Consider the following 26,045-nt stretch of genomic DNA (forward strand, 5'->3'; position numbering starts at 1 on the left):
TGGATAAACTATCACTTTAAAGGGATACTTCAAGTGGTGCCTTATTAAATTAGCCTCAGAGGTTCTTCTGAAGACCCTTAGGAGAAACAAAACAGACATACATGAGACAGATATAAAGCTATAAAATAAGCTTTAGCAAGCCGTTCTCGACAGAATTTGATTAGACATGTTAAATCAATGGTTTGTACAATTTGTGATTATATTATATTTGAAACTAGGATTACTCAAAAGTCTCCTGCCATGTCTAAAATGATAATTCAGTACCTTATTAAAACTTCTGTACAGTTATTTAAATATTCTTCTTCTGTGACAACTATACATTGTGCAATTGGGGGATTATCTACAAAGTCAAATACTCTATAATAAATCTATCAAAACTGCTCAAAATACAAACAGAACCTTGTTATTCCAATGTGGCGAATTGCGAAATTAAAGAGATTGTGATTTGTCTCGAGTAGAATCCAAAGGGAAGTTTCCAACATATTCCTCCAAAATAAATGAAACCCTGGCTTATCATTGCACTGAAATTAAAGGGAAAGTTGACCCAAAATGTACTCACCCTCTTCCACAGAACACAAAAGAAGAAAAGCTGGTACCCGAACAGCACTGACACCCATTCACTTCTATTGTATGGACACAAACCAATGCAAGTGAATGGGGGTCATACGGGTTTGAAATGACAAGAGGGGGAGGTGAGTAAAGGACAGAATTTTCATTTTGGGGTGAAATATTTCTTCAAGCTTATAAGAAATTCACAAATTCAATTTCCGAACTATTTCCAAACGACCCAAAAGCGTGATTTCATGTCATCAGTTTTTGAGTCAAATTAAATCAGACAGTAGCACGAAATCACGCCCACTCTCGTGCTACAATTATTCTTTTCAGTAAAATGAGAATATAATTTCTCCATCCATCATAACGGATGCGCCCACACATATGACAAATGACTAACCGCTCACCTGGAGACGGTATAATTAAAATCTATTGGATGCATCTGAGTGGGTATGAGCCATAGAGGGTCTTATGACTCATGACCGGTCACAAATTATCCTGAATGAATGGAAGAGTGGAGAAATCAAATCCAGACCTGCGCTGGGAATCTCATAAAGCCTGGGGTGAATGGTGTTCCGGAATGATTGTTGCTAAAAAAAGCAACACATTACATATTCAGTTTCAACGGTGCAGGTGAGAACCTGGAGGAAGAGATTGTGTGAGATACACAGGGTGAAAATTACTTTCTTCAGGCGGAAACTGGACTTGTCAGGACGGTGGTGAGCATGAACGGAGGACCCAGGTGCAGACAAGGGGCTAAGGGGAGACATTTAATTATAAAAGTAAAACAAAAACCAACGAGGGGGTGAAATCACAAACATGACAGATAAACAGGAACAGGACTAAACTAGACAGGACTAAAGATAACATTGACATAGAATACAACTAAATGGACTGGACTGGACTTTTTCGGGTCTGCATGTGTTTTATTTTTCATTTATTTTCTGAATTTATTTGACATGAACCAAACTAACCAGCGAGTAAGATTAATCACAAAATTGTAAGGCTGAACAATATAGAAGAAAAATGCGATATGCAATGAATTCCTAAAAATGCAATACGTGATATGACAATGCCTTAAGGTTGAACATTTTCATCCAACGTACATTCACATTATTTCTGAAGCATACACATATACTTTGCAGTATTTTAAAATATTTTGGAGCCCCTCCATTCTTTCTTTTCTTTTCTTTGTGTGCTTGATTACATCATCTTAATGTTACACCTGAAATTGTGTATTACTGGCGCTTCTCATTGCTTTACTCTGACGAATCAATTGATGTTTTCTCAACTGTAAGTCGCGTTGGATAAAAGCGTCTGCCAAATGAATGAAATCCAAATGGCTTCACTTCATCTCAGAGCTCACTGTAGATCTCTCCTGTCCTGAAAGCTTTTTCTAGAGAAAAATGAATGAGGATTTTACTTTGGGACCCTAACTGTCATGCTTAATGTGCCACGAAAGAAAAAGAAAAGAGAAAGAAATGCATTAAACTGACTGATGTAGAAGAAAAGTCTGACTCACTTAAATGCTTACATAACCCCATAATTACCCTCACGCACACACATTTCATATATCCTTTGGCTTCACCTGTGCTGAGTACAGTTCTGAATTCACCTAGAACGTTTTGAACCGGTTTACCCAAAGGCTGCTCCAGTTTCCTTCAGCTGAATTAAGTAGTGTTCTCTGCATTACACATTTCCAAGAATAACTATGGGGGTCCATGCAATATCTTTCATACCTCTTGTTTTTTAACCTTGGTACAAGAATTGTTTATATAATATAGTAGATGCAAGACAGATTACTCATTGTGTCTGCTTAGGGCAAATATTTCTAAAATGATAGCATATACTTACAACTAGAGATTTTGACTCCCTAAACATTAAACTTGTCTGTACAGTTAAGGTAAATGCACATACATACATAATTTTAGCATGTACTGATTTTCTAGCCACGGTTCCAAAAGCAGCGTCAGGCTGTGTTGACAATATACCGTAAAATATTTTTTTCCTGTAAAATTATATGATGTAAGGATATAATAAATAGTTTTCCCTGAATTTCTTGTAAAATTGTTGTCTTTTTCTGTCTTTTTATATTTTTTTAACTATTTAAATAACTATAACAAAAACAGACATTTTCTGGCAGCTTGGGCGCCAGAAATAAACTGCAAATTAACAATAAACTGCAAATCGTTTTCCCCCTGTAAAATGGCATCCCTTTCTTTTTCATGTAAATTTGCGGTCTTTTTCTGTAATTTTACGTTTGTTTTAATGCATTTGAGAAAATCAAATACAAATTCTGTGAAAAACTGTACAGTTTCTTTTTTTTACATTTGAAGTGGAAATCATACAAAAACTAACAGAAAAACTGATGTTTTTTCAGCGTGGAAACACCCTGGCAACACTATAGCTCAAAGAACTCCCTAGCAAGTGGCAACATGCTCAACACAAAAACAACATGAAAACCACCCGGAGCATCACATCACCTGAGCATCATCGTTTCAACTTTTACTGAAACTGTAAATAACATTAGAATATAAAGTATACCTCATTGAAACACCAAACATCAGAGTTTACCATTCAACCTAATGTAACTTTAAATAATGCATTAGAAACAATGACAGCATTAAAATCTTTCACACATGGTAATTTGTAACTAGAACCGAGCCTGCTGGAGGTCTCTAATAGTCAGTTAAGACACGGAGGAACCTAATGATTTATTATTTTACGGTAGGTAGCAGCTGAATTATGTTACAGCCGCTTATAATGTATGCTTCATTGCGTCTGAAAACAATATCAAATGAGCAAGGCAGAATTCATTCATGTGTGAGGGCTCAATGGTAAGCTCAGTGCAGTTTCTATGTATACTGTATGTGCTCGAGTGTTTTTGAGCGCATGAGTTTTGAGATTCTTGTTGCAGGCTTAAAATGAGCATCTCCATTTCTATTTTTGTAGGCGACAATTGAGTGTTTAACTCTGAGCTCTACTGGAAACGCTGAATAATTATAACAGGGTGAACCTGGTTCAGACCTCCAGAAAATAAACACACGCTTCACATGTTCCCTCTTTCTTTCTCTCTCTCTCTCTCAGAAACACAGTCTCTTTCTTAAAAGCTGAATGTACAGATCGCCCCTGCTGGCTTCTTTCGGGTGTTGCATTATTAAAGTTGGCCGTTTTGCAGCTGTGTGTTGATTTTTACTTTGCAGAGCTGAAATAGTATAACAATAAAGCATTGTTGCGTATTTATAATCAATATGACTCATGTTCTTGCACTCTGCATAAACTGTCAAAATAAACAACACTACAAGTCACAACAAAGCTGAAATGAACACGGTTGGCACTGTCCGAGAGGGGGACCGACTCGCAGGTTATTCACTTTACGGGGTAAACAAAATTTGTTCCTGCACTTTGGGTTTTATGAAGTGCCTCCGGCTCGCTGTTTCTGAGTATCTGTTAATTTTTTATTTCATTAACGTTCATGCTCCTGTGAGCTTTTATCTGTGTGTGTGTCGGAGGACTAATTCAAAAGATGTCTGATAGACTGGTAGATAAAACATGATATAGTGTTAAATAAGAATATGTCATATCATGTGTTGTGTGTGTGTGTTTTTTATGTATTATTGTATCAGTTCGGAGTCAAAACACATTGTTTAAGCTGTCGAAGTCCTCTGCAGATTTCCTTATTAAGGACAATAAAGTATGTTTCATTTAAATGTGGTGTGTTTCACGAATGAGCATGTTAATGTTTAGTTGTGTTTGAGCCAATGATTATCCATGTGTGCATATGACACACATTCACAATGTGCATACAGTTACATACAGCGCATGTGAACCAGAAGAACAGGTCGGACAGCTGTAGATAAAGGGGGAGAACAGGAAGAGAGGATGAGTTGTGTGTGTGACAGGTTTGGCCCAGTCATACAGTCATCATTAACACACACTGTCATGAGTTCATCTGCAATAACACACACACACACAAAATCATAATGAACACGCATGGTCATGAGTACTCCAATGCACACACACATAGGAGTTTTCTTGCAATAACACACATACTTTTTCTGTCATTCATTCTCCTGCAAAACAGACACACACACAACCTTCACACATTGTCATACATTGGGTTTTCTTACAATAACACACACACACAGTCATGGGCTCTCTTGCAATAACACACACACACACACAAGCATCGACACACACCTTTGTGGATTCTTTGACAATCTCTCTCACACACACACGTTACACAACGCAACACTCATGAACAGGCTCTGTCATGGCCTGTTTCACAATCACACGCACCCACACACACACACACACACACAAGCACACACACCTTAAATTACAGATTAAAATATGACATGCATTAATGCAGGTGTCAAATAGTCACTGAAAAGTTAGTGACGTACAGCAAATTAATTTTATAAACTACTTGAACCTGAATGCCCCTTACCAAATAGAACCTGCTAAATTGAACAATACTAATTTCGCATGCATTCATATTTGCAATCTTATCTCAGACCTCACCGGTGATGCAGCAGGGGAACTTGCTCCTTATAGGGACAGCTCACCCAAAACCTCATTACTTACTTTTACGTTACAAACCCACCGGACTTTCACTCCACGTTGGAACAAAAAAGTGAACTACTAAAGAATGGTTATGAAGTCCTGGTGGATATTTTCATATAATGAAAGTGAAAGAGAACCGGGGCTGTCAAACTCTAGAAGAAGGAAAAAGAAACCATGACAGTACCACACTGTCACGGTATCATAAAAGCTGTCTTGTGTTCTGTAGACATACAATAGCTTTGTGTTCGGCAGCGGGGAAGATTGTAGTCAATGACAATTGAGTTAAATTTCTCTCGAAGCTTTTGTGTGGCTCGGAATGGATATGCGATGAGAGGGATGGAAGAAAAGGGGAGTGTTCGGGAAACCTGTTTGGAAAGTCTCAGCCACAAAAGACACGCCCACAAGCTGCACACAGACTGGCCACCAGACCCATTCAAAAACCTCTCATCTGATTGGCTGACAACCTGATGCATACATTTTTGTTTTAAATAACCCATTGTGGAAACCAATTCACATTTTAAGGGTCCAGACAGTCAATCGTTTTCTGACTGGTTCACATATAAACCTTTACTTCACTCCAGTGACAAAAATGTATTTATGAACAAATACTGTAGAGTCTAGTTTTTCTTAAGTAGGCTAAAGGAGGAGCGTATTTAGGGAGAAAAGCTTTCAGCAAAGCAAGAAGTTGAGCGGCGAGCGAGAGAGTCTAGTTAATCATTTGTCACTGGCCGTGCTGGATCTAGCCAGCGTGTTGACAACGGGCCCAGTGTTCTCTGAGTATACTGATGGAGATTAGAGACGGACCAATACAACCATTCACGGGGGAGACAGAGAGAGTGAGCCAGCGAGAACGAGAGAGAGAGAGAGAGAGAGAGAGAGAGCACGAAAAATGAAGGATTTGGTGACTTATAACAAATGGAGGGTCAGCAAAAAAACAAGACATTGAGTCCAAATAGAACATCAAGATGTAAGATCTTTCATCAGGAGACACACCAGGGATCAACACTTCCCCAAAAGTTCACACACAGTCTCAGAATTGCATCGGTGCCCATTTTAGCATCTTAAACTGATGCTTTCGGGATGCTTTTAAGCTGCAAACCCAACCGGGACATTCTTTCGCAAGCAGTAAAATCTCAGTCACCGAGAAACAAACCCAACGCACATGTTGACAGAGTAATTGTCTGCTGATAACCGCTTACATCACTGTTCCCTGAAAACAGGTACATTTATACATAACATCAGCTGTCCAAACACGCTTTGGCTACAGTGTGTACCCATCCATGGACTCGAGGTCATCCGTGTCCACCCACACACACATCCTCTCGATGCGTGCCGCCATACATGTGTGCATCTGTCACCAATGCCATGAATCAGATAACAACAATGAACTTACAATGACCTCATTAAACTTTGTTACTTTGTGTGTTTTGTTTGTTTACTTGAGCTGAATGTATCAGTATGCTGTTAACCGGTTGTTACATTATGCAAACAGGGCACATCAGGACACCTGCGTTGAAGCATCCTCTACCCACATTCTCCACATGTTGATTTGTAGGCACATTCCTGCCACCTAGTGGCTGTCTTTAGGCAAATAAAGAAAAATGTGTTACTGGTGTGACATGTTGTGGATCATGAAAACATGATCAAATCTTATAAATAAAGAATGAAATTCACTCACCCTCTTGTCATTTCAACACACAGAGCATTTACTTATGTTAACATACTTGTGTTTTTAAAAACGCATTAGTAAATGCTGAAATCGACATGACCTAAGATTAATAAATGCTGTAAAAGTATTGTTTGTTAATGCATGAATTTATGTTAACAAACTAGTTTCTGTTTATTCAATACCATGTTTACATCAACAAAGATCTCTGTTGCTAAAATATAAATAGTGTATTAAAAGCTCAAGGAAAGCCCTGGTTTGTATGCGGTCAAGCTGTGATGCATAATGATGAAACATCTGGCCTGGTAACTAAAAGGCTGTTGGCAAATTGGAAAACCATGACCTGGTTTCACAGACCCAACAGAATGATTCGATCAACATTCTTTCTTTCCTTTGTTTATGGTTTTCCATAAAGGAGGGCAGGAGGGATTAAAAGGTCTCTTTTGTTTACATAAACCAGGCAAAATAGCAATGAGTCGGTGGCAAGCGAGATAAAAGGGAAGGAAATTATCATGCAATCATTTTCCATGTATGTGTTATGTCCGATATGTAAAGCACTTTAGTCAACGACTGTTGTTTTTAAATGTGCAATACAAATAAATTAAGTGAGATATTTTTTATTTATTTTAATCTAAAAACTTTGTTGAACTGTATGTGTGTTTATAGTAGTGTTTATTGTATGGGGAATACTCTCACATCCCTGCAGGCTGAACACGTAATACGCATGCGTATGACGTCATCGTTTTTGGAAAACGCCGCCTTCAGAGTTTACACGGAAACAATAATGCCATCGTTTTCAAAAAACGTGCATTTTGACACTCGTTTTCAAAAGTTTGTGTTTTCAGTCCCCCAAAACCCCGTTCGTGTAAAGGAACGGCCAAAACACTTAGTTAAGAGTCTTTAGTTAAAAATGTCTTGTGTAAACATCCTCAATAGAAAAGTGGAGAGGTGGTGGAGGGAGTAAAGATAAGGAAATGACCAGAGCTGAGTTCAAACCAGAGCACCTTGCACGTGTTGATGCACGTGGACTATCCATTTATCAAATAATGTAGTACACAAAGCATGCAACTGACCTCAAAGCTAACAGAACACAAATCTGCCACAAACTTCTGTTTGCTGTCCCTTTTACTGTAAGTGACCTAACAGTTCCCATATTCCAAGATTGCTTGTCTAGATACCGTCCTACTTTCACTGAGCAAACAGAAACAGTTCAGTCTTAAGAGCTGTCACATTAAAACGATAACGATAACTATTAACTTAATTATTTATGAGTCAGCCAGCTGGCAAAATATATGCTTTACATTACGGACACCTTCAGCCTTTTACAGAGCATCCAGCCTTTGCTGTCATAAAGTTGAGAAAAGACGTTCAGGAATTAAAACGAAAGCATCAGCAGCAGGTCATCTCTTCATTTTAGTGGCTGGGAATACTGCAGCGCACAGGATTAAAAGAACATATCATTGTTATCGTCCGCTGGTGTGGACGCAAATATAGTTATAGTTACAGTTATCGTGATGATGTGACTTCCATATCATTTCATAAAAAACATTTCCATGCACAGAACAAAGCAGACGTGCAGAATTATAGTAGCTTGGATGTATTCACACTCACATACCCAAACCTACGCACACATGCATGTCCACTCCTACGCATGCAGGCAGCATCATCCACCTGCATGCTCAAAACACACACACACGCATCAAACAAATACGTGCTGCTTCCTTTGCAAGTGTACGGCGTAAATCCCCATACAGACAAAAGAACCCGTATGTTGACCTCCACATCTGATTATCAGAGCCAAAGCAATGATGTGGGTTTATCATGCACTAGTGAGTCTAGTTCAACAAAAGCAACGTTGATTTAAATACTGCCAATTTTAGCAGCTAATAAATGTCACCATATATCTTTTTTGTGATCAGCACTACTAATATTTATTCATGATATTTGACTAAAGTCTGGGTGGTGGGTCATTCAATCTTTACACTTTGGGAACTTTGACAGCTTTTACCAAGTCTCCTTGGACATTCAGTGTTTGACGTAGTCAACAAAAAACACAGTGCCGCCGCCTTCCCTTTGAAACTTTTTTTGCCATCCTGACCACGCATGATTACATGGTTGGATGCTTGTTATTATTTGCATTAAAAAAAAAATTGCGAGCCCCACGAGACCCTCGGACCTGTTACACAATCCTACGTTAAAAAGCGATGCTGTAGTTGCACAACTTTCTTTTCAGAAAGCAAATTAAGTAAGCAAAGGACACAGAAGACAAGAACAAAGTTCTAAAGTATTTACCATTTGACATCCAGATCTCCAGGCAGATATAAAGAAGAATTCTTGATCTGTTTCCCAGTCCATGATGGAAGACGAGGTTCTTCGTTTAAAACGTTGTTTTGACCTGCTGGTCACAGATATAATTATTACAATCAAGCAGCTGAATGTAATATTTCTAAGACGGATGGAAATCTAATATCTACTTGCATTCTAAAATGTGAGCTTTGCTTTATTTTATGCAAACAGTTTTTATACGATTTATACTGAAGTAATTCTTTATATCCAGCAGAACCTTCAAATGTTTCATAATTTACAGTAAAATAAAAATGTGTGCATTTTGTTGGTTTTAGTCATTCTTTTAAATGAAAACAATCCTGAGAAAAAACTACACCAAACAAAATGACAGATCAACAAAAATGAAATATGTTTCTATGGGTGTAGCTCCCAATGTATTCAAAGCACTTGTAAACATGCGGTAAGGACAGAAGTTCATCTTACGTTCAAATTAAAGACAGTCAAAATGCAATGCAAATATTTGACCAACAGTTTTGACATTTTACATCTGATGTTATACTTATGCAAAGTAAACTTAACCCCATATAATAGAGTATGTGTCAACCTGCAACACATAAACACATACAGTAAAATATTTGATCATATTACGAGTATAATATAAGTATATACAATAATATATATGAAACGATTAAAATATAATGAACAAATATATATTTTTTAATATTTATTAAAGTGGGTTGGTCATATATAACTATTTGAAATCATAGTATAACTTTACACTGTGTATATTTTTGCCCTGTTGATTTTCTTTTATGTGTAATTCCCTATCATCCTCAGCTAGACCAAAGTTCATCATGAGACACTTAAAGCCATAAACAAATCCTATGTAAAGTAAACAGGGTCTCTATAAATGCATTATGTAACCTGCCACATTTCCATTGAAACATCTTGAGCATACACTGTGTGTTCAATTTAAGTGTTTAAATGGAAAAATAACATTCCGATGGAGGCTGACTAAAAATAAAACACTTGGACGCTGGTTGTTTGCACAAATAATACAGTTCTAACAAATGCATATATCAACCTGTTTATTAATATCTCAACATATTTCATAAGAATTACGTACGTTAATACTTTTTATTAGTTTTACCCTGTGAATTATCAATTTACGCAATTCAAGACGTGCATGAGCATTGAGGTGAAGCCAGCACATTTTCATGAGTAGCCTGAATGGAATTTACTGTACACCCATAATTTACATGGCTGGTACATGAAAGTTAATCTCACAGGGGTAGGGTTGGGTTTTGATTCACGTACATGCGGCGAATGGTGACCGTCGAACCATTCTTCTCACTATCGGCTTCCAGAATCACACTGAAAAACGACACGTCAAAACAGACACGCTAATATTTCAACTGGTATTACATGAGGTGAGTCTAACTCTTTCACTTTCATTTATTAAATATCAAACATTGAATATAAGTGACTTATTTATAATTTTGTGATCGTTCAGCGGGATGGCTATGGAGGGGACGGTTATGGTGCTCTGTGTAATTCTGGGATCTGGCATCGGTGTAAATCCACCGTGGTTCGAGAACATCACAACGGGTCTTTTCAAATCTCCTGGAGATATTCTCATCGGAGGAATTTTCCCAATTAATGAACTTACCAGCAACTTGAGCGAACGGGTGAAGCCAGATGATATTCACTGCAACAGGTAAAATAGAAGAAGAATCAAATGATGCTTTCATGCCATGTCGTAGTCACAGTAATGACAATCCCTGATGTTCCACTCGGACTAGGAATGAGATTACAAGTTTTGTCCACTTGCCTTTCGCTGTAAATCTGCATGCATTTTCCCTTTTTGCAGGATCAACTCTTACGGTCTTTCCATTTCATTGGTAATGAAATACTGCGTGGATGAGATCAATGCTAAACAGGATCTTCTACCTGGAATCAAACTTGGCTTTGAGAACTTCGACACCTGTCAGCAACCGTCCGTCGTCATATGGCCTGTGCTACAGTTTCTCACAAAGGAAGAAACAGAGGAAATGGATATCACCTGTAACTACACTGACTACAAGCCTCGAGTTATAGCTATCATAGGCCCCAACAACTCAGAGCTAGTGCCGGTCATTGGCAAGCTGATTGGATTTTTCCTAATGCCGCTAGTAAGTGTTCATTAGGAGTTTGACATGGTAATTGTAATAGCAAAAAATACATCTTACCAACAGAGCAATTCTTGAAGTAACATTATATCCCATGGTAGATTAGTTATGGAGCCACCAGCGACGTGTTCAGCGACAAAGAGACGTTTCCATCCTTCATGCGCACGGTCCCAAGCGATCGCTGGCAGGCTCTGGCAATGGTGCAGCTTCTCAAAGTGTTCGGGTGGAACTGGGTGTCGGTGGTAGGCAGTGATGATGAGTATGGTCAGAAGGGTCAGCGGCAGTTCTCCAGCATGGCCAATGAAGAATCCATCTGTGTGGCCTATCAAGGTTTGATTCCTGTCTACAGCAACCCAGAGGAAACTATAAAGGAGATACTTGATCGCATTGTGGAGGCCAAAGTAGGAGTAGTGGTGGTCTTCTCCCTTCCCAACCCAGCGAGAGACTTCTTCAAAGAGGTGAAAAGCATTTTATATTTACGCATTTGGCAGACGCTTTTATCCAAAAACCATGTATTATCATATACATTTTTTTGTTTCTAAGTATGCGCCATCCGATGGGATCGAACCCACCACCTTGGCATTGTTAACGCCATGCTCTTACCACTGAGCTAAAGAAAAGCTTGTTCAATGATTCAACATACAGTGAAAATATAACCTTGAGATTGAAGATTGAAAGATTGAAATCATAGTATAATTATAACTGAAATAAAATCTGATGCTCCTAAATTTTAGCCGATATTTCACAGACTGGGCACATACTGAAATGGATTAGGGCTTTCAAACGATTATTTGCGATTAATCCCATCCAAAATAAAGTTGATGTTTGTATAATATATGTCTGTGTACTGTGCATGTTAAGTTTATTTCTATAAACACATACACATACATGCATATACTTAAGAAAAATATGAAACATAAAATAAATATTAAATGTTTATTTATAATTTCAATAATTGGTTAATTAAAGAATACATCTAAATATTTATACAAGTATGTGTATGTTATTGTGTTAGTAAATACAAAACTAACGTGCTAATATATTACGTAAACACAAACTTTTATTGTGGATGCGAATAATCGTGATTAATCTTTTGACAGCCCTAAAATAGATAAACAAGTATATGACCATACTGCTGGTGACAGGTTATCGATATATATATTTAAGTATTTCTTTGAAAAGACTTTCTAACATCTTCCCTAACAAAACAGGTAGACAGTAGCAAAGTATTTTCACTCTTCAGGACATTTTTAGGTATCTGAAATTGATTTTACTTTCCTATATTATAAAATATATTTCGCTGATGTCCTTCTCGTATCGCCATATTAAGTGATTTTAAACACCAAATTCGGACATACAAGATTTTGGAAAGAACAGCGATGATATCATACTTTTTACTCCTCTTCATTTCATAAATGCATGTCATTTTTTACCTTTAATGCTTAAAGGGATACTTCACCCAAATATGAAAATTCTGTCATCATTTACTCACCTTCACTCATTTTCATTTTTGGTTGAAGTATCCCTTCAAATACATCAAAAGTCTAGTGCTTTCTTTTACTCACAAGAAAGTACAAAATTTGTGCGCTACAGTTTTGGTTCTGTGTTGGGTCCCCAATTCAAGTCCAATGTCAAATCTGGAGTCTTTAAACCAAACTAAAATCTGGAGTCTTTAAACCAAACCAGTAGAGAAGCGCTGATATGAACTCAAGTTATATTCACATAATCTAGGAAAATATCTATTTATAACCAGAGCCTACTGGGTCAAAGGTATTTTCTGTTCAACATTATGCCATCCTTTAGTTTTGCTTCACATTCAAGATCTAAAATGATAAGTGACTGTCAAATTCAAGCTTTTACCTGTGTTCACATGTGCTCATACAGAAAATCAATATGACCATAGGCCTATATTCAGAGATATTATGATATAGGAAATCACTTGTTGTTTTCAAATCTTAAATGTCCCCTTTATGAAAACAACCAACTTAGTAGAACTTTAAAATCTGTTGCATATAAGCAGAGGTATATTTACATATATCCACGAAACCCAAAGATATATACATATATATACATACAGTATATGACATTTTATAGGGTGATTCTTGTGATCTCCACCTGTCCAGGTTATCAAACGTAACATGACAGGAGTCTGGGTGGCAAGCACAGCGTGGGCTCTGAACGATGGTGTATCCAGTCTGCCCGGAATCAACACCATAGGCACAGTCTTGGCATTCGCTGACATCACTAGACCTCTCGATCTCTTCACACCTTACGTCCGTGAGCTCTTCACAAAAATCGAGAAGGAGAGACAAACAATAAGCCGTCCGCGGTCAGGAACACCCATCTCCCCTCTGGACAACCCTTGCCCCGCGTGCAGCCAAGTCACCCAAGCCAACGTGAGCATGGTGGAGATAAATCTAGTCCAACGATCAGCTTTCAGCGTGTACACTGCTGTCTACTGTGTGGCACATGCGCTGCATGACCTGCTTGGATGCAATGACAGCAATTGTGCTGTGGACCCCAGAACACAAAAAGTCTATCCATGGCAGGTAATCTGGCTGTAAACCTGTTCATTTGAGCGTTCAAAAGTGCTAACAGGAAAGTATATTGATATGACTCTTTCCTACAGTTGTTACAGAAACTCCAAAACGTTTCCATGAATATATCAGGGATCCCGTTTAAGTTTGATAGTGAAGGTAATCCAAACTTTGGCTACGATATACTGCAATGGAACTTTAATGGCAGCACAGTCAACTTTAAGGTGTTTGGATACTTTTATCAGACCCTCACGATTCAGAAACAAGACATAAAATGGCACACGGCCAATTCCAAGGTACAAACAGCTAACTAAACTAAATATTTCTATATTAAGAATGCTGTAAGCAATGCAAGTTGTATTACAATTTCTGACATTAGAAGTTAGACATGCCCTTCAAAAGATGCCACGATTCAGTTGAAATCAGCACTGAAACTGGAGAAAGGCCTAAAAACTACCATAACAAGACATTCTTGGCTATCTGACATTAGAAAGAAAATAAAATCACATAAAAATAACAACAGCACACTGACATTTATGATATTTCATGACATTTTAGTAATATTTGTCCAGTAAAAGACATTTATTGCATGCTTACAGCACCGTAAATGCTTCACATTTCCTGTTAAATGCCACAGAACCAGCATATCTTATAACTGTCATTAACTGACAGACGGTTTCTGTTACAGGTGCCAACATCCACTTGCTCCTCAAACTGTGAGGTAGGACAGGTGCGCAGGGTCAAAGGTTTTCACTCCTGCTGTTTTGACTGCATTGACTGCAAAGAAGGAACTTATCTCAACAGAACAGGTGCGTGAACACAGCGCCCTAACTCTAAAACAGACATGAATAAACTATGACACTTGTTTTTCAATAAAAAAATCGACACGTCTTTAGTACATTAGTAGCAAAAGGACACAAGATGGGGTACATAGTGTGAAGTAACAGGCCAACTCTTAAAGAGACAGTTCATCCAAAAATGTAAATTCTGTCATCATTTACTCACACTCATGTAATTTCATACCTGGACAAATTACTTTGTTCCAATGAACACAAAGATAGATATCTGGATAAATGTTATGTTATGTTTTCCACAGAAGAAAGAGTCATATACAGGATTTGAGCCACATGAGGGTGAATAAAAGATTACAGAATTTTTCTCAAAGTTAAAACAGTCAACAGATTTGTGTTTACAAACCGATTTCACGGCAGCAGCACAAATAAAATATGGCGATATGTGCGTGTATTTAAGTGCTCCTTGCAGTATGGTACAGACTGACCTTATCTGGCTCTTCTTCTCACTGGCAGATGACATCCAGTGTACTTTATGTCCTGTTGGCAAGTGGTCCACCTTTCGAAGCACACGTTGCGTCTATCCCGTTTATACATACCTGGACTGGCACAACTTTGAGTCGATAGGAATCATGTTTGGAGGAATTTTGTTACTCGCAGCACACGCATGGGTAGGGTTTCATTTTTTCAAGAACAGAGGAACTACCATGGTGAAAATGGCTGGTGGACCGCTGAGCGGCATTACCCTGTTGTGCCTAACGACACAATGCGCCAGTCTGGTGCTGTTTCTGGGTAAGCCGAGTGATATTGCGTGCCGCCTGCAGCAGCCCCTGAACACCTTCTTTCCCTCCGTGGCCCTCTCGGTCATCCTCAGCAGTTCCATTCAGGTAATCTGTAAGGAAAAGTCAAGCGTCAATAAATGTTAATTACTCGCTTCTGAAAACATTTAGTGAGAGATGTAGAGATTCATATTTTGAAAAAATCTTCTTTTACTTGCCAGATTGTCTGTGTCACAGAATTCCCCGAAAAATGCTCAGATCACCTGTCAAACCTGCGTGAGCGAGTAAGCTGGTTTGTAGTTCTGGGTTGCTGCGGGGTCCAAGCGGGGCTGTGCGGTTGGTACGTCCAAGATGGTCCCTCCTTAACCCAATATGTCGCCAGTTTGGAGGTGAATTACGTGACAAGATTTCTGCGCTGTCCAGTGGAGCCCTTGTTGAACTTTGGCTTGATGATTGGTTTCAACGTGCTGCTGGCACTGGTCTCATTCATGTCCACCTTCATGGCTCTAAAGCCACCTGGACAATACAACCTGGCCAGAGACATCACCATCTCCTCATTGATTTATTGTGTAACGTGGGTGATGTTCATCCCCACCTACACAAGTCTAAATGATATGTATAAGTCTGTAGCTCAGGCAGTAGTCAGTTTAGGGAGTAATTTTGGCTTGATAGCAACCTATTTTTACCCTAAGTGTCAACTGTTAGTCAAACAGCCTGAACTCAACACAGATGATCATTTTCGTACATTTTTAGAAGGTCCCCCTCCACCTGAAATTCCACCAGAAACGCCATCTGAAACACCAACAGAACAAACATCAACAGAGTAAATTAAGCACAAAACGAGTGCTAAATTGATCTTATTATCATACAGCTTTGCGTTGTGTACAATATAACACAGCCCAGTCATACATTATTGGTGATCAGGTTTATTTAAAAGGAATATTTCACCTTCAAAATGAAAATTCTGTGATCATTTACTCGCCCTGTTTCTTCTGCAAAACACAGAAGAAGATGTTTTAAAAAAAATGTTGGTAACCAAAACCCATTGGTCTCCATTGACTTCTATTGTATATGGACAATGGGAACCAACGGCTTTCTGTTACAAACATTTTTCTAAATATCTCCTTAGGTGTTCTGCAGCAGAAAGAAAGTCTTGTACAGGTTTGAAATGACAATATAATGGCAGACAAGACAAGACTCTGTCATAAATAATGACAGAATTCTCATTTCGAAGGTGAAATATCCCTTTAAGATAAAAGATGTCTGACTCTACATTATCCCTTGCATATGATTTATATTAGTATTAGTATTAGTAGTAGGATGAGGAGTCATATGAATCATCACTATAATATGTTTTATGTTAATTAAGAAGAATCTATACAAGAGTGTAACAAAATGTAAAATACAAAAGGTTCACATGAATGAAAATAATTAAATGATTGTAAGACATTCAATAATCTTGGTGGTTAAACAGTTATACAACTGTAAAGTGTTTACTTATTTTATATCCAAAGAATGTAATAAAGGTGAATTAAAACGTGGCTCTCTTGTTTTGTAATATGGCGCCCTCTACAGTTCGTTCAGCTGTATTTGCTTAGAAACCGTTGCTAACAACTTGCCCAAAAGAGCCGAAACTAATACACAGCCACCCGGAAAGTGAAAAAGTGCTTTTAAGGTAAGATAACACATGTGAAAATGATTTATTTACCTTACAATATCTCACTGTAAGAGATTTGCTCACCAAAATAAAGTGTATACGTTTACTATCTATATCCAGGTCTTAACTAAAGTTTGTATATAGGGTTGACTAATCACGTGTTATATTGACGTGTCATTTAGTCATATAACGTTTATATTTTATAGTATTTTGAAACTGTTAGATTGTACTACCATCGTGTTTTTATGACTAGGAATGACGTATATAGCATTGCGTTACATTCAGTATATTCATAAACGTCATATTGCAGAAACGCTGCATCTTCACTCACCGAGAAGCGAGTCATTTTCGTCTATGCTTCCTTAAATATTTTTAATATTCATAAACTCTTCAGTGTCATTTTTTATCATAAAAACATCCCACATTTTTTGACGAAGGGTCGCGACCACTGGCAGGTTAATGGAGGTCCCAGGTGCATTGTGGGATGGATAAAATGAAATTGCATTTTTATTGGTTTTATAGAATAACAGCCAGGAGCTACGTTGAAAAAACAGAATTACAATATGAATTAATAAATAAATAAATAAATAAATAATAACCGGGGGAAGGTGGATCGTACGTAATCACGCAACAGAAGAACGTACGTGCGCATGTGCTAATGCTGTTGCGACGTTAAACGTAATATACAGCAGGCTTACATTATGTACATAAGTTACATTACTTCGCCTTTTGAATTACTTTATATCATTTATGAAATAGTTTTATTGTTACGTGACACGGAGTGGTCTATCTTAGGCCTAGCTCTTGGACAGCCGTAACCTCGAGCCATACTGTTTTAATTGGATAAATATGCCATATTCATTCAATATGCTGTTACATATTTGTATTTATTTATGTAAAAATAAGAGTTTTAGATGTATAGAGTATACTAAAGAGCTTTAAATGAGAAAACAAGTTCACTGAAAATTTCTAAAACATTTTGTCAGCATTTAATAATTGAACTTTCTAATTCACACATCTAATAATGTTGTTTTGTAAATACATATAGAAGGTTTAGATTTGAAAAGCTTGTATGATATGTTTTCAGTTGCTGCACTTATCATCATCATCATGCCTCGAGGAAGAGCCAACAGTGCGCTCTCTGACAGCAATGACATGGACTTTGATCGGATTGGTAGGCAAGCTATACAAGTTTCTTTAAACAGCATTAACATTTACTATATAGAGGAATGAGCAGCATATCTTGCCTGTGTGTGTTCATTTAGCTGAGACAGAGTTGGCAAAGCTGCAGAGACAGTATCGTATGATGGAGTCTGATCATCAGGCCCACAAAATCCAGTCGGAACATATTATCCGCAAGCAGAGGTCTGTCCCAAATAAACCCATGGGCCCCTGGTCCAGTCTCTAGAAATGTGTGCTTTTTTGATTCCCACGAAAGGCTTCTGCTTCAACAGAAGTATCAATGTATGTGTATTGTAGAAAATGAGTGTACTTTTGTTTCTTCTTGTGTGGGCACAGGGAGGAGATTTCAAAGCTGCGTGAGAAACAGGAGGAGCTGCATCACAGTCTTCATGTGTCCGAGCGCAGACAGAGCAACAGTCAGGACACTCGGAGTCTGAGGACACTGCTGGAGCGGAGTGACATCCTGGACGAGGAACTGGAGGGCGAGAGAAAGACTCAATCACAGCTGAAGCAGGAGGTACATATTAAAGGGATACTTTCGTCAAAAATGTCATCATTTACTCACCTTCGAGTTGTTCCAAATCTGTAAGTTTTGGGTTCAGATCGTTTTAACCACAGTCATACATCTCTATATAGATGCGTTTGCCAAGCATAATTTGTTCCGACGAAAACACAGAGAAAGATATTTACATTTAAGCATTTAGCAGACGCTTTTATCCAAAGCGACTTACAAAGAGTTCGGGGAGCAATAAGCGATATGTCATACAAAGAGCAATAGTACAATAGGTGCTGATACAAAGTTTCTAGTTTCAACAAAAGCTAGACCACTACCTGTTGAGAGAAGAGGGTTAGTGTACGTTTTATTTTTTTCAGATATTTGGAAGAATGCTTGTAACCAGACAGATTTTGCTCCCCATTGACTCCCATTGTAATTTTTTTAGTTCTGTTGACCACAAAAGAAGACATTTTGAAGAATGTAGGACAGCAAACCGTTCTGGGGCACTATGGACAACCATTGTATTTTTTCCTACTATGGGAGTCAATGGGGCACAAAATCTGTCTGCTTATAAGCATTCTTCCAAATATCTTTCTCTATGTTCATCAGAACAAAGACATTTAAACAGATTTGGAACAACTCAAAAGTGAGTAAATGATGACAGAATTTTCATTATTGGGTGAAGTTTCCCTTTAACCTCTAACGCACTCAGATGTGTATATACTCATACAGCTTTAACAAAGAAATCGCACTAACAAGCATAAACCTGCCTGAACCAGCATGAGAATTCTCACAGGTCCAAGCCGAACTTTTTTTAGCATCGTTGCCTTAATTTGTGTGCATTCTGTTCAGATCATGAATATGGAGAAAAAGCTGGAAGAATTGAGGAGAGGAGAGGTCACGGAGCCACGTCTCACTTTTCAGAGCCGTCACCCTCAGAAAGCCACTCGCACCCTGGAGAACAAACTGAACCTGGTAAACACAGAGTCATACTTTTACAGCATGCCGTTTTAGATGCAAGTTTGTCTCAGACTCTGTACCAACATCACCATAAGGGAGTCCTTCTTTAAGTCTGTGGCCCAAACATAATGCAGTATAAATGCAAACACATCTATATAGAGACCTTATAAAGAACAAGTGCATTGAGAGCACGGAGCAGCTCAACCTCAACAAACAATTTTCAGAGGTTTTTGCCGAAATAACAATTGCTTGTGAGAAACTATGTTAGTATGGTGGTTGTTTATGATCTAGATCCATACAGGAAGTAAACTGTGATTCTGTTTCTGCAGGCTCTTGTGCGCTTTAATGAGTTTATGACTAAGAACAGCCAGCTCAGAGAAGATATCGAAACCCTTCGTATGGAACGTGTCCGATTTCAGCAGCTGCATCGCAAACTGGAGAAGGTTTGAGGATTCTGATCAGCTTTAGGTTCAATGTAGGACTGTGGTTAAAACGATCTGAACACAAATCTTGTTGTTCCATCAGAAACTGCAGGATATTCGTAAGGAGATCAGAACAGCTTATGATGTAAGGTGAGAGATACACTGAGAGCTGGAGTTGCTTTTAGATCAGGTGTGTGACATCAGCCGTGTTTTCTGATGAATACAATCATTTATTCATGTTTGTGTGTGTGTCCAGAGCGGAGGCTCAGGCTGAAATGAGCATGATGAAGGAGATGTCCGGGAAGGATCGCGTACAGTACTCGTCCGAAACGAAGGAGCTTGAAAGAGTCATCACTCACGAAAGGCGACTCAAAGAGTTCATGAATGTCAAATGTCATGAGCGAACTGCATTAGAAGACGGCCGCAGAACTGGTGAGGAAGAATCAGAGATGTTCTTTTAGCTCAGTTGGTAAAGTATTGTGTTTGCACTGCAGAGGTCATGGGTTCGAAGCCTAGGAAAAACACATATGGCTATATAGTTGTATAGCTTTGGATAAAGGAATCTGCACAATGCATAAATGTAATGCAATTGACGAGTAAAATGGATTATCAAAACACGTGGCTATTAGATTTACGCTTCAAATCAAATAATCAACTAATAAACAGCTTGACTTAACATCTGACTGGCAGAGATGAAGGAGCAGAGGAAAACAGATGCTGTTGAAGAGACACCAGATACTTTGGAAGAGGTTTTCCAAAAGATTCAGGACATGACTGGAGAGAATGATCTGGAGATGTTGGTTACAAACTTCATTCAAGGTGAGTTTGTTTGGAGATTTGTGCAGATAAAACATTTAAATCTCAGTTCGGCAGAACTAACATTTCTATTGGTAGGTCAGTGTGTTTCATTGTCAGTAAAAGCTAAAAATACATTGTATGTGTCAAAATCTTTTTTTTATGCCAGAAATAATTAGGATATTAAGTAGTGGTAATGTTCCATCAAGATAATGTGTAAATTTACTACCGTAAATATATCAAACTTTTATTTTTGTGAGTATTATGAAATGATTCCATTTGGATAACTTTGAAGGCGATTTTTTTGTTTTACACCCTCAGATTCCAGATTTTCAAATAGTTTTTTCTTGGCCAAATTTTCCTATCCTATCAAACCATACATCAATGGAAATGTTATTTTATCAGCTTTCAGATGATGTAAAAATATATTTTTTAATAAATTGACCCCTAAAACACATATAATCTTCGGATTAGTTCTATTACGTATTGTGATGCAGCTGATAATGTTTTTTTAACAGTTGAGGACAGAAAATTTGCTCTCTTCAACTATGTGAATGAACAGAACACGAAGGCTGAGATACTGAGAGAACAAATACATAAGGTCAGTTTACACCCAAAAATATCAATACAAAAATTAAATTAAATGTACCCACCCCATGACATTCTGGTCCCTATGGTCTTGATCCCTCCTCCAAAGTAAGACCATAGAGGGTTTTAACCCTTTTTTTCCATTTACCGGAATAAAAAACTGAAATGTAACTTTATATTTCAGATTCATGAAGAATCGGAGCAGTTCCGCTTAGAGGGTCTCCAGCAGGAACAGGAATATCAGCTGGCTTTAGAGCAGGTGAAGGATCAACAGAGAGAGTGCGAGACACAAGCTAAACAGTATGAAGCCCAGGCGGATGATATTAGCCGGACCCTCGGTCAGATTAAAGCAGGTACAAACTCATGTCACATAGTAGCTAGTATTATTGAAAGCAAAGACACCCAGACTCTTCCCAAAGCTGAAAGCTACAGTCTGATGGATTTATACAATTTCTTGGAGTCATTATATACAAAAACATGTTTATCATATTTAATCCATAAAAAAAGATGACAGAACTGAATTAAACCTGAGAGTTGAATGAGTTGGTGTAATTCTAGGGGTGGAGAGTGGGTTTAGTAAGACTGGCTGTGACCGAGCTCTGGTGGAGGATCCGGTGGGTTCCTCCACTGGGATCAGAGACAGTAACATCATGATTTATCTCGCTTTGCTGGAGCAGAAGGCCACCGAACTGCTCGCTATGCAAGCTTTCATAAACTCTAAGGTACAGAAAAGACTCTCGGCACTATCACGACTTTATGCTGGGACACATTAAAACCTTGTTTAGGATCTAGATAAGTTAGATAAATCATACAACTTAACAGGACTTGGAAAAGAATGGTGACCCGGAGATGACGGCCCAGTTCCTGTTGGGTCAGAACCCAGGGACAGAGAGACAGGTGGCTGTCGTTCAGCCTTCCATTAACAGGTAAGAGTAACCAATTAAAGGGGAAGTTCACCTTCAAAATGAAAATGTTGTCATCATTTACACGCCCTCTGGTCATTTCAAATCTGTATGACTTTCTTTCTTCTGCAGTACACAAAAGAAAATATTTTGAAAAATGTTGGTTCAAAATGTTCATTTTGAAGGTGAACTACTCCTTTAAAGTAGACCACAGTAAACAGCACTGTTGATTATTATTGTTAAGCTGCTCCTAAACGTCTCTTATCTATATTCGACGAACAGGGACAATAGTGAGGTTGAGGATTCACCGCTCACAGATGAGGAGGATCGACCTTTGAGTCAGGGAGAGCTCCTTCAGCACATCAGGAGACATGTAAGATAAACACTTTCCTATTGGGATTATGATGGCAATTGCTCACCAGTATTCTCCGGCGTTCTGTTTCAGGTCTCGCACAAAAAGGGTCCAGTGCTTACAGGACGTGGAGATGCTAAAACCCCCAAAAGCAGAACAGTGTCTAGCAGAAGACAACGCTCCCTCTAATATTAAAACACATCCTGCTTTTTCTTTGAAGTTAAACATATTTTTTAAGTTATTTCTCTTGTTTTTGTTTATGTTAGTCTTTCATGTCTGTAGACGAGTTAAAATGAGTGATTGAGTGAGTCAAACGCATTCAGATGTTGTAGCCTCTAAGTAACAGAAGGGGGCAGCATGTAACCATGCTAGATGATGCTTGATTTCCATTCAGTTTTAATTCATATAAAATATGTCTGACCATATCAATAAAACGTATTTCCATTTCTTTTAGTTCTTCGTTTGGTTTAATAACCAGTCAAGTTGTCACTGTCTGTTATTTCATGTTCCTATTTATGGTAGATCTGCAATAAAGTGACAAAAATAAAAGTTTGGCATGATGTACAGTTTCCGTGTATTGTTTTCCAGAGGTCAGATTGTTTTAGTCCATTTTAAAACACAGCATCTCGCAAACAGATTAATGCTTTTGAACATTCATGCACATATTAACATTCATGTTTATTTTATTGTCCATTTGTGTTACTTTGCCAAACTCTGCTTCTAAATATTCAGTTTTAGTAGCCCCTTGAGGATTAGTGTCTTTTTATGTCAGTCATGCTTAAAATACTCCCCTCTCTATTTCATCCTTCCAGCACAAACTCACACAGATAATGCATCTGACGCAACTCAAGACGGAAGTTTAGATGCTATGAAACATGACCCCTTTTTAACCCCCTCCATTTGAGGCTAAATGCTTTTTTGCGCACGGCCCACCTTGTTACCGTAGCAACACTCCTTTTTTTCATTTCCTCATACTGAAAACGGCTTCATCTCTCCCACTCACAAGGACCGCCCACACTGCAGAGCAAGTGGCCAATCAAAACTCATGCTGACACAAAGAAAAACATACAGACTACTAGAAATCGTATATTTACTATCATCGTCTTATCTCATCCTTCCGTCGGTTTCTTCCCATAATGCCTTGGTTCCTTCCGTTTTGTCTTTCGGTTGCTGTGTGTATTTTGGTTTAATTCTAAAAAACAAAGCCCCCCATACATTTCTGGCGCATTAGTGGAGCATCATTTATCATTGCTCATACGTGTAGTTAGTGAGCTAAAGTTATGTAAAGGTGTGCTATTCGTTTTTTTAAAGCGCTCGGATAAGAAATAATTTACGGTTTATTGGTTTGTCTCATACTTTTCTCCAGAAGTGTGTTTGTCCAATGTCACTGAAGTATTAATCAATCATTTGCAGCCAACAAGAAACGGCTGCGACTGACCCAACAGGAAGTGTTTACCATGCCTGGTGAACATTCTGTCAAGATAGACTGAGAAAAATGAACAGGATATGGGGTTTGTTTGGGTGGCTGAGATAAGGTGTGGAACATGTGTGATGTTTGTGTGCCTTCTGTACGTCTGCAAAAGTTATTTATAGTTCTAAAACAAAACCGACAAGTCAAATGGCCAAACGAATTCAAACAAGCGTAAATTTTGTGTAGGAAATGAAATGTGCGTTTTAGGTTATGCTTATGTGTTCCCGGTGGTTTTTAAAGGCACAGTTGATCTTAAAATGAAAAATCTTTCATCATGCACCCTCATAACATTCCAAGCCTGTATGACTTTCTGTCTTCTGCAGAACTCAAAAGAAGATATTTTGAAGAATGTTGGTAGCCAAACAACACCGACACTCATTGACTTCCATATGAACTCAAAACCACTGAAAGTTCACAAATCATTTCTCAAAATAGAGGAAAAGTCATGTACAGGTTTAAAATGACAAATGAGTGAATATATGATGACCGAATTTTCAGAGGTGGTTAAACAAACCTTTAATCTGTTATACTGCATTTCAACCATAAGACTTGCTAGGGCTTAGTCAAAAAGAGTTAACTCCTGCGTTTATGCCATTCTGAATCCTAGAAGTGTATCTATGGATTTGGACAGCATTAATGTCTGAATAACACAAGTTTTTATGTTGCTTTGATTCCTGTTTTATTTCCATGTATTTATTTCATAATTACTGCAATTCCTTCTACTGAATATTGCTTTCACTACATTGAAGTTGTAGAGTAAGGTTGTATTACAAGTGTGTATCTGTATAGGGTAGTTTTTTCCTTAAGGCACCTTTTTCCTGTCAGATCTTATGATTGATAATGCTCTGAACTCTATTTACACCTTTATATGGTCTTCTCTCTCTCTCTCTCTCTCTCTCTCTCTCTCTCTCTCTCTCTCTCTCTCTCCCTCTATCGCTTTATGTGTGTCACTTCTTCCTCTCTTTGTTTATTTTCTTTGGCAAAATTCCAGGTATTTTCTTCTCTCCATCCATAAACTGCGCTGCCAAAAGCCCTCCCCCGATTCTGATTGTGTTGTTAGGCAACCTGAGATCTTGTGCTGACCTGACCAATCAGAGCCTGTGTTTGTGTTTGAATGTAAGTTTTATCATTCAACCTGTAGCTTGAATTTATTGTCATGCCCTCCCTAGATGTTGCCGCTGACAAATCCACAGTTGTTCTCTTTATTTAGCATGATCTTTAATCTTTAATGAGATAATGACTATGAATATACAGGTTTGAATGTCAGCGTAGCTGCTAGTTTACCCTTCATTTATGAAAATTTTTAAAGTTAGACTCACAATTTTGATGTCATTTCCACGATTGAACACATTACACGGTATTTAGTTCAATTACATCAGAAGTAACTGTAATTAAATTACAGGACAAATAAGAGTAATTTATAAATGTTTTATGAGCACAGTTATTGCTTGAAGCAGAATGTTTCTCAGATTTTTCCTTTAGTTTGCCTGCCATGTCTGATCCGAAATGTTATTGAAACCCGCCGTGAAAGGGTTAACTATGTCTGATGTCTCTAATTACCTTCATCCAGTCGTGTTCAGGAAGTATGCTAGTGAAAGATTACAGCAGCCCTCCATTTTCGTGACCATGTGCAGCATTTCGTTCTGTACCTCCATGGCTTTGTGAAAGCCAAAGTGGCTTTACCCTACACCACAAAATTACCCCATCATACATATTTAGAGATTTAAAGGGACAGTTCACACCTAAATTAAAACTCTTTCATAATTTACTCACTCTCATGAGTCGTCCAAACTTGAGATTCTGTCTTCTGCGGACCACAAAAGAAGATATTCTGAAGAGCACACTTTCCAAATCCCTTTGACTCTCACCGTACAA

The 26,045-nt window shown here is 38.1% G+C and overlaps 2 protein-coding genes across 4 annotated transcripts; both read left to right on the forward strand.

Annotated features, from left to right (window-relative positions):
* Window positions 1-10,495: 10,495 nt before the first annotated feature.
* On the forward strand, window positions 10,496-16,172 carry tas1r3 (taste receptor, type 1, member 3; the record flags this gene model as incomplete). The annotated part of the gene is made up of 9 exons (XM_079483812.1): window positions 10,496-10,500; window positions 10,584-10,787; window positions 10,941-11,241; window positions 11,340-11,696; window positions 13,362-13,787; window positions 13,868-14,071; window positions 14,464-14,584; window positions 15,083-15,453; window positions 15,567-16,172. 9 exons carry the CDS (start codon window positions 10,496-10,498, stop codon window positions 16,170-16,172), a joined length of 2,595 nt encoding a protein of 864 aa, XP_079339938.1.
* A 722-nt stretch (window positions 16,173-16,894) lies between these two features.
* Window positions 16,895-23,264, forward strand: odad1 (outer dynein arm docking complex subunit 1). Of its 3 annotated transcripts, none has more exons than XM_079482741.1 (15): window positions 16,895-17,020; window positions 18,090-18,176; window positions 18,268-18,367; window positions 18,521-18,701; window positions 19,533-19,655; window positions 19,970-20,083; window positions 20,166-20,212; window positions 20,319-20,494; window positions 20,753-20,881; window positions 21,376-21,458; window positions 21,630-21,798; window positions 22,004-22,167; window positions 22,268-22,371; window positions 22,630-22,720; window positions 22,793-23,260. In XM_079482741.1, the coding sequence occupies exons 2-15, from the start codon at window positions 18,113-18,115 to the stop codon at window positions 22,886-22,888; spliced, it is 1,641 nt and encodes a 546-aa protein (XP_079338867.1). In that variant the 5' UTR covers window positions 16,895-17,020; window positions 18,090-18,112; the 3' UTR covers window positions 22,889-23,260. The 3 variants fall into 3 exon arrangements, with proteins under 3 accessions (XP_079338867.1, XP_079338869.1, XP_079338868.1); XM_079482743.1 differs by lacking the exon at window positions 16,895-17,020 and adding an exon at window positions 17,649-17,680 and having other exon boundaries at window positions 22,793-23,258; XM_079482742.1 differs by lacking the exon at window positions 16,895-17,020 and adding an exon at window positions 17,655-17,705 and having other exon boundaries at window positions 22,793-23,264.
* Window positions 23,265-26,045: the final 2,781 nt, after the last annotated feature.

This window comes from Barbatula barbatula, assembly GCF_947034865.1.
Source record: "Barbatula barbatula genome assembly, chromosome: 20".
Lineage (NCBI taxonomy): Eukaryota > Metazoa > Chordata > Actinopteri > Cypriniformes > Nemacheilidae > Barbatula > Barbatula barbatula.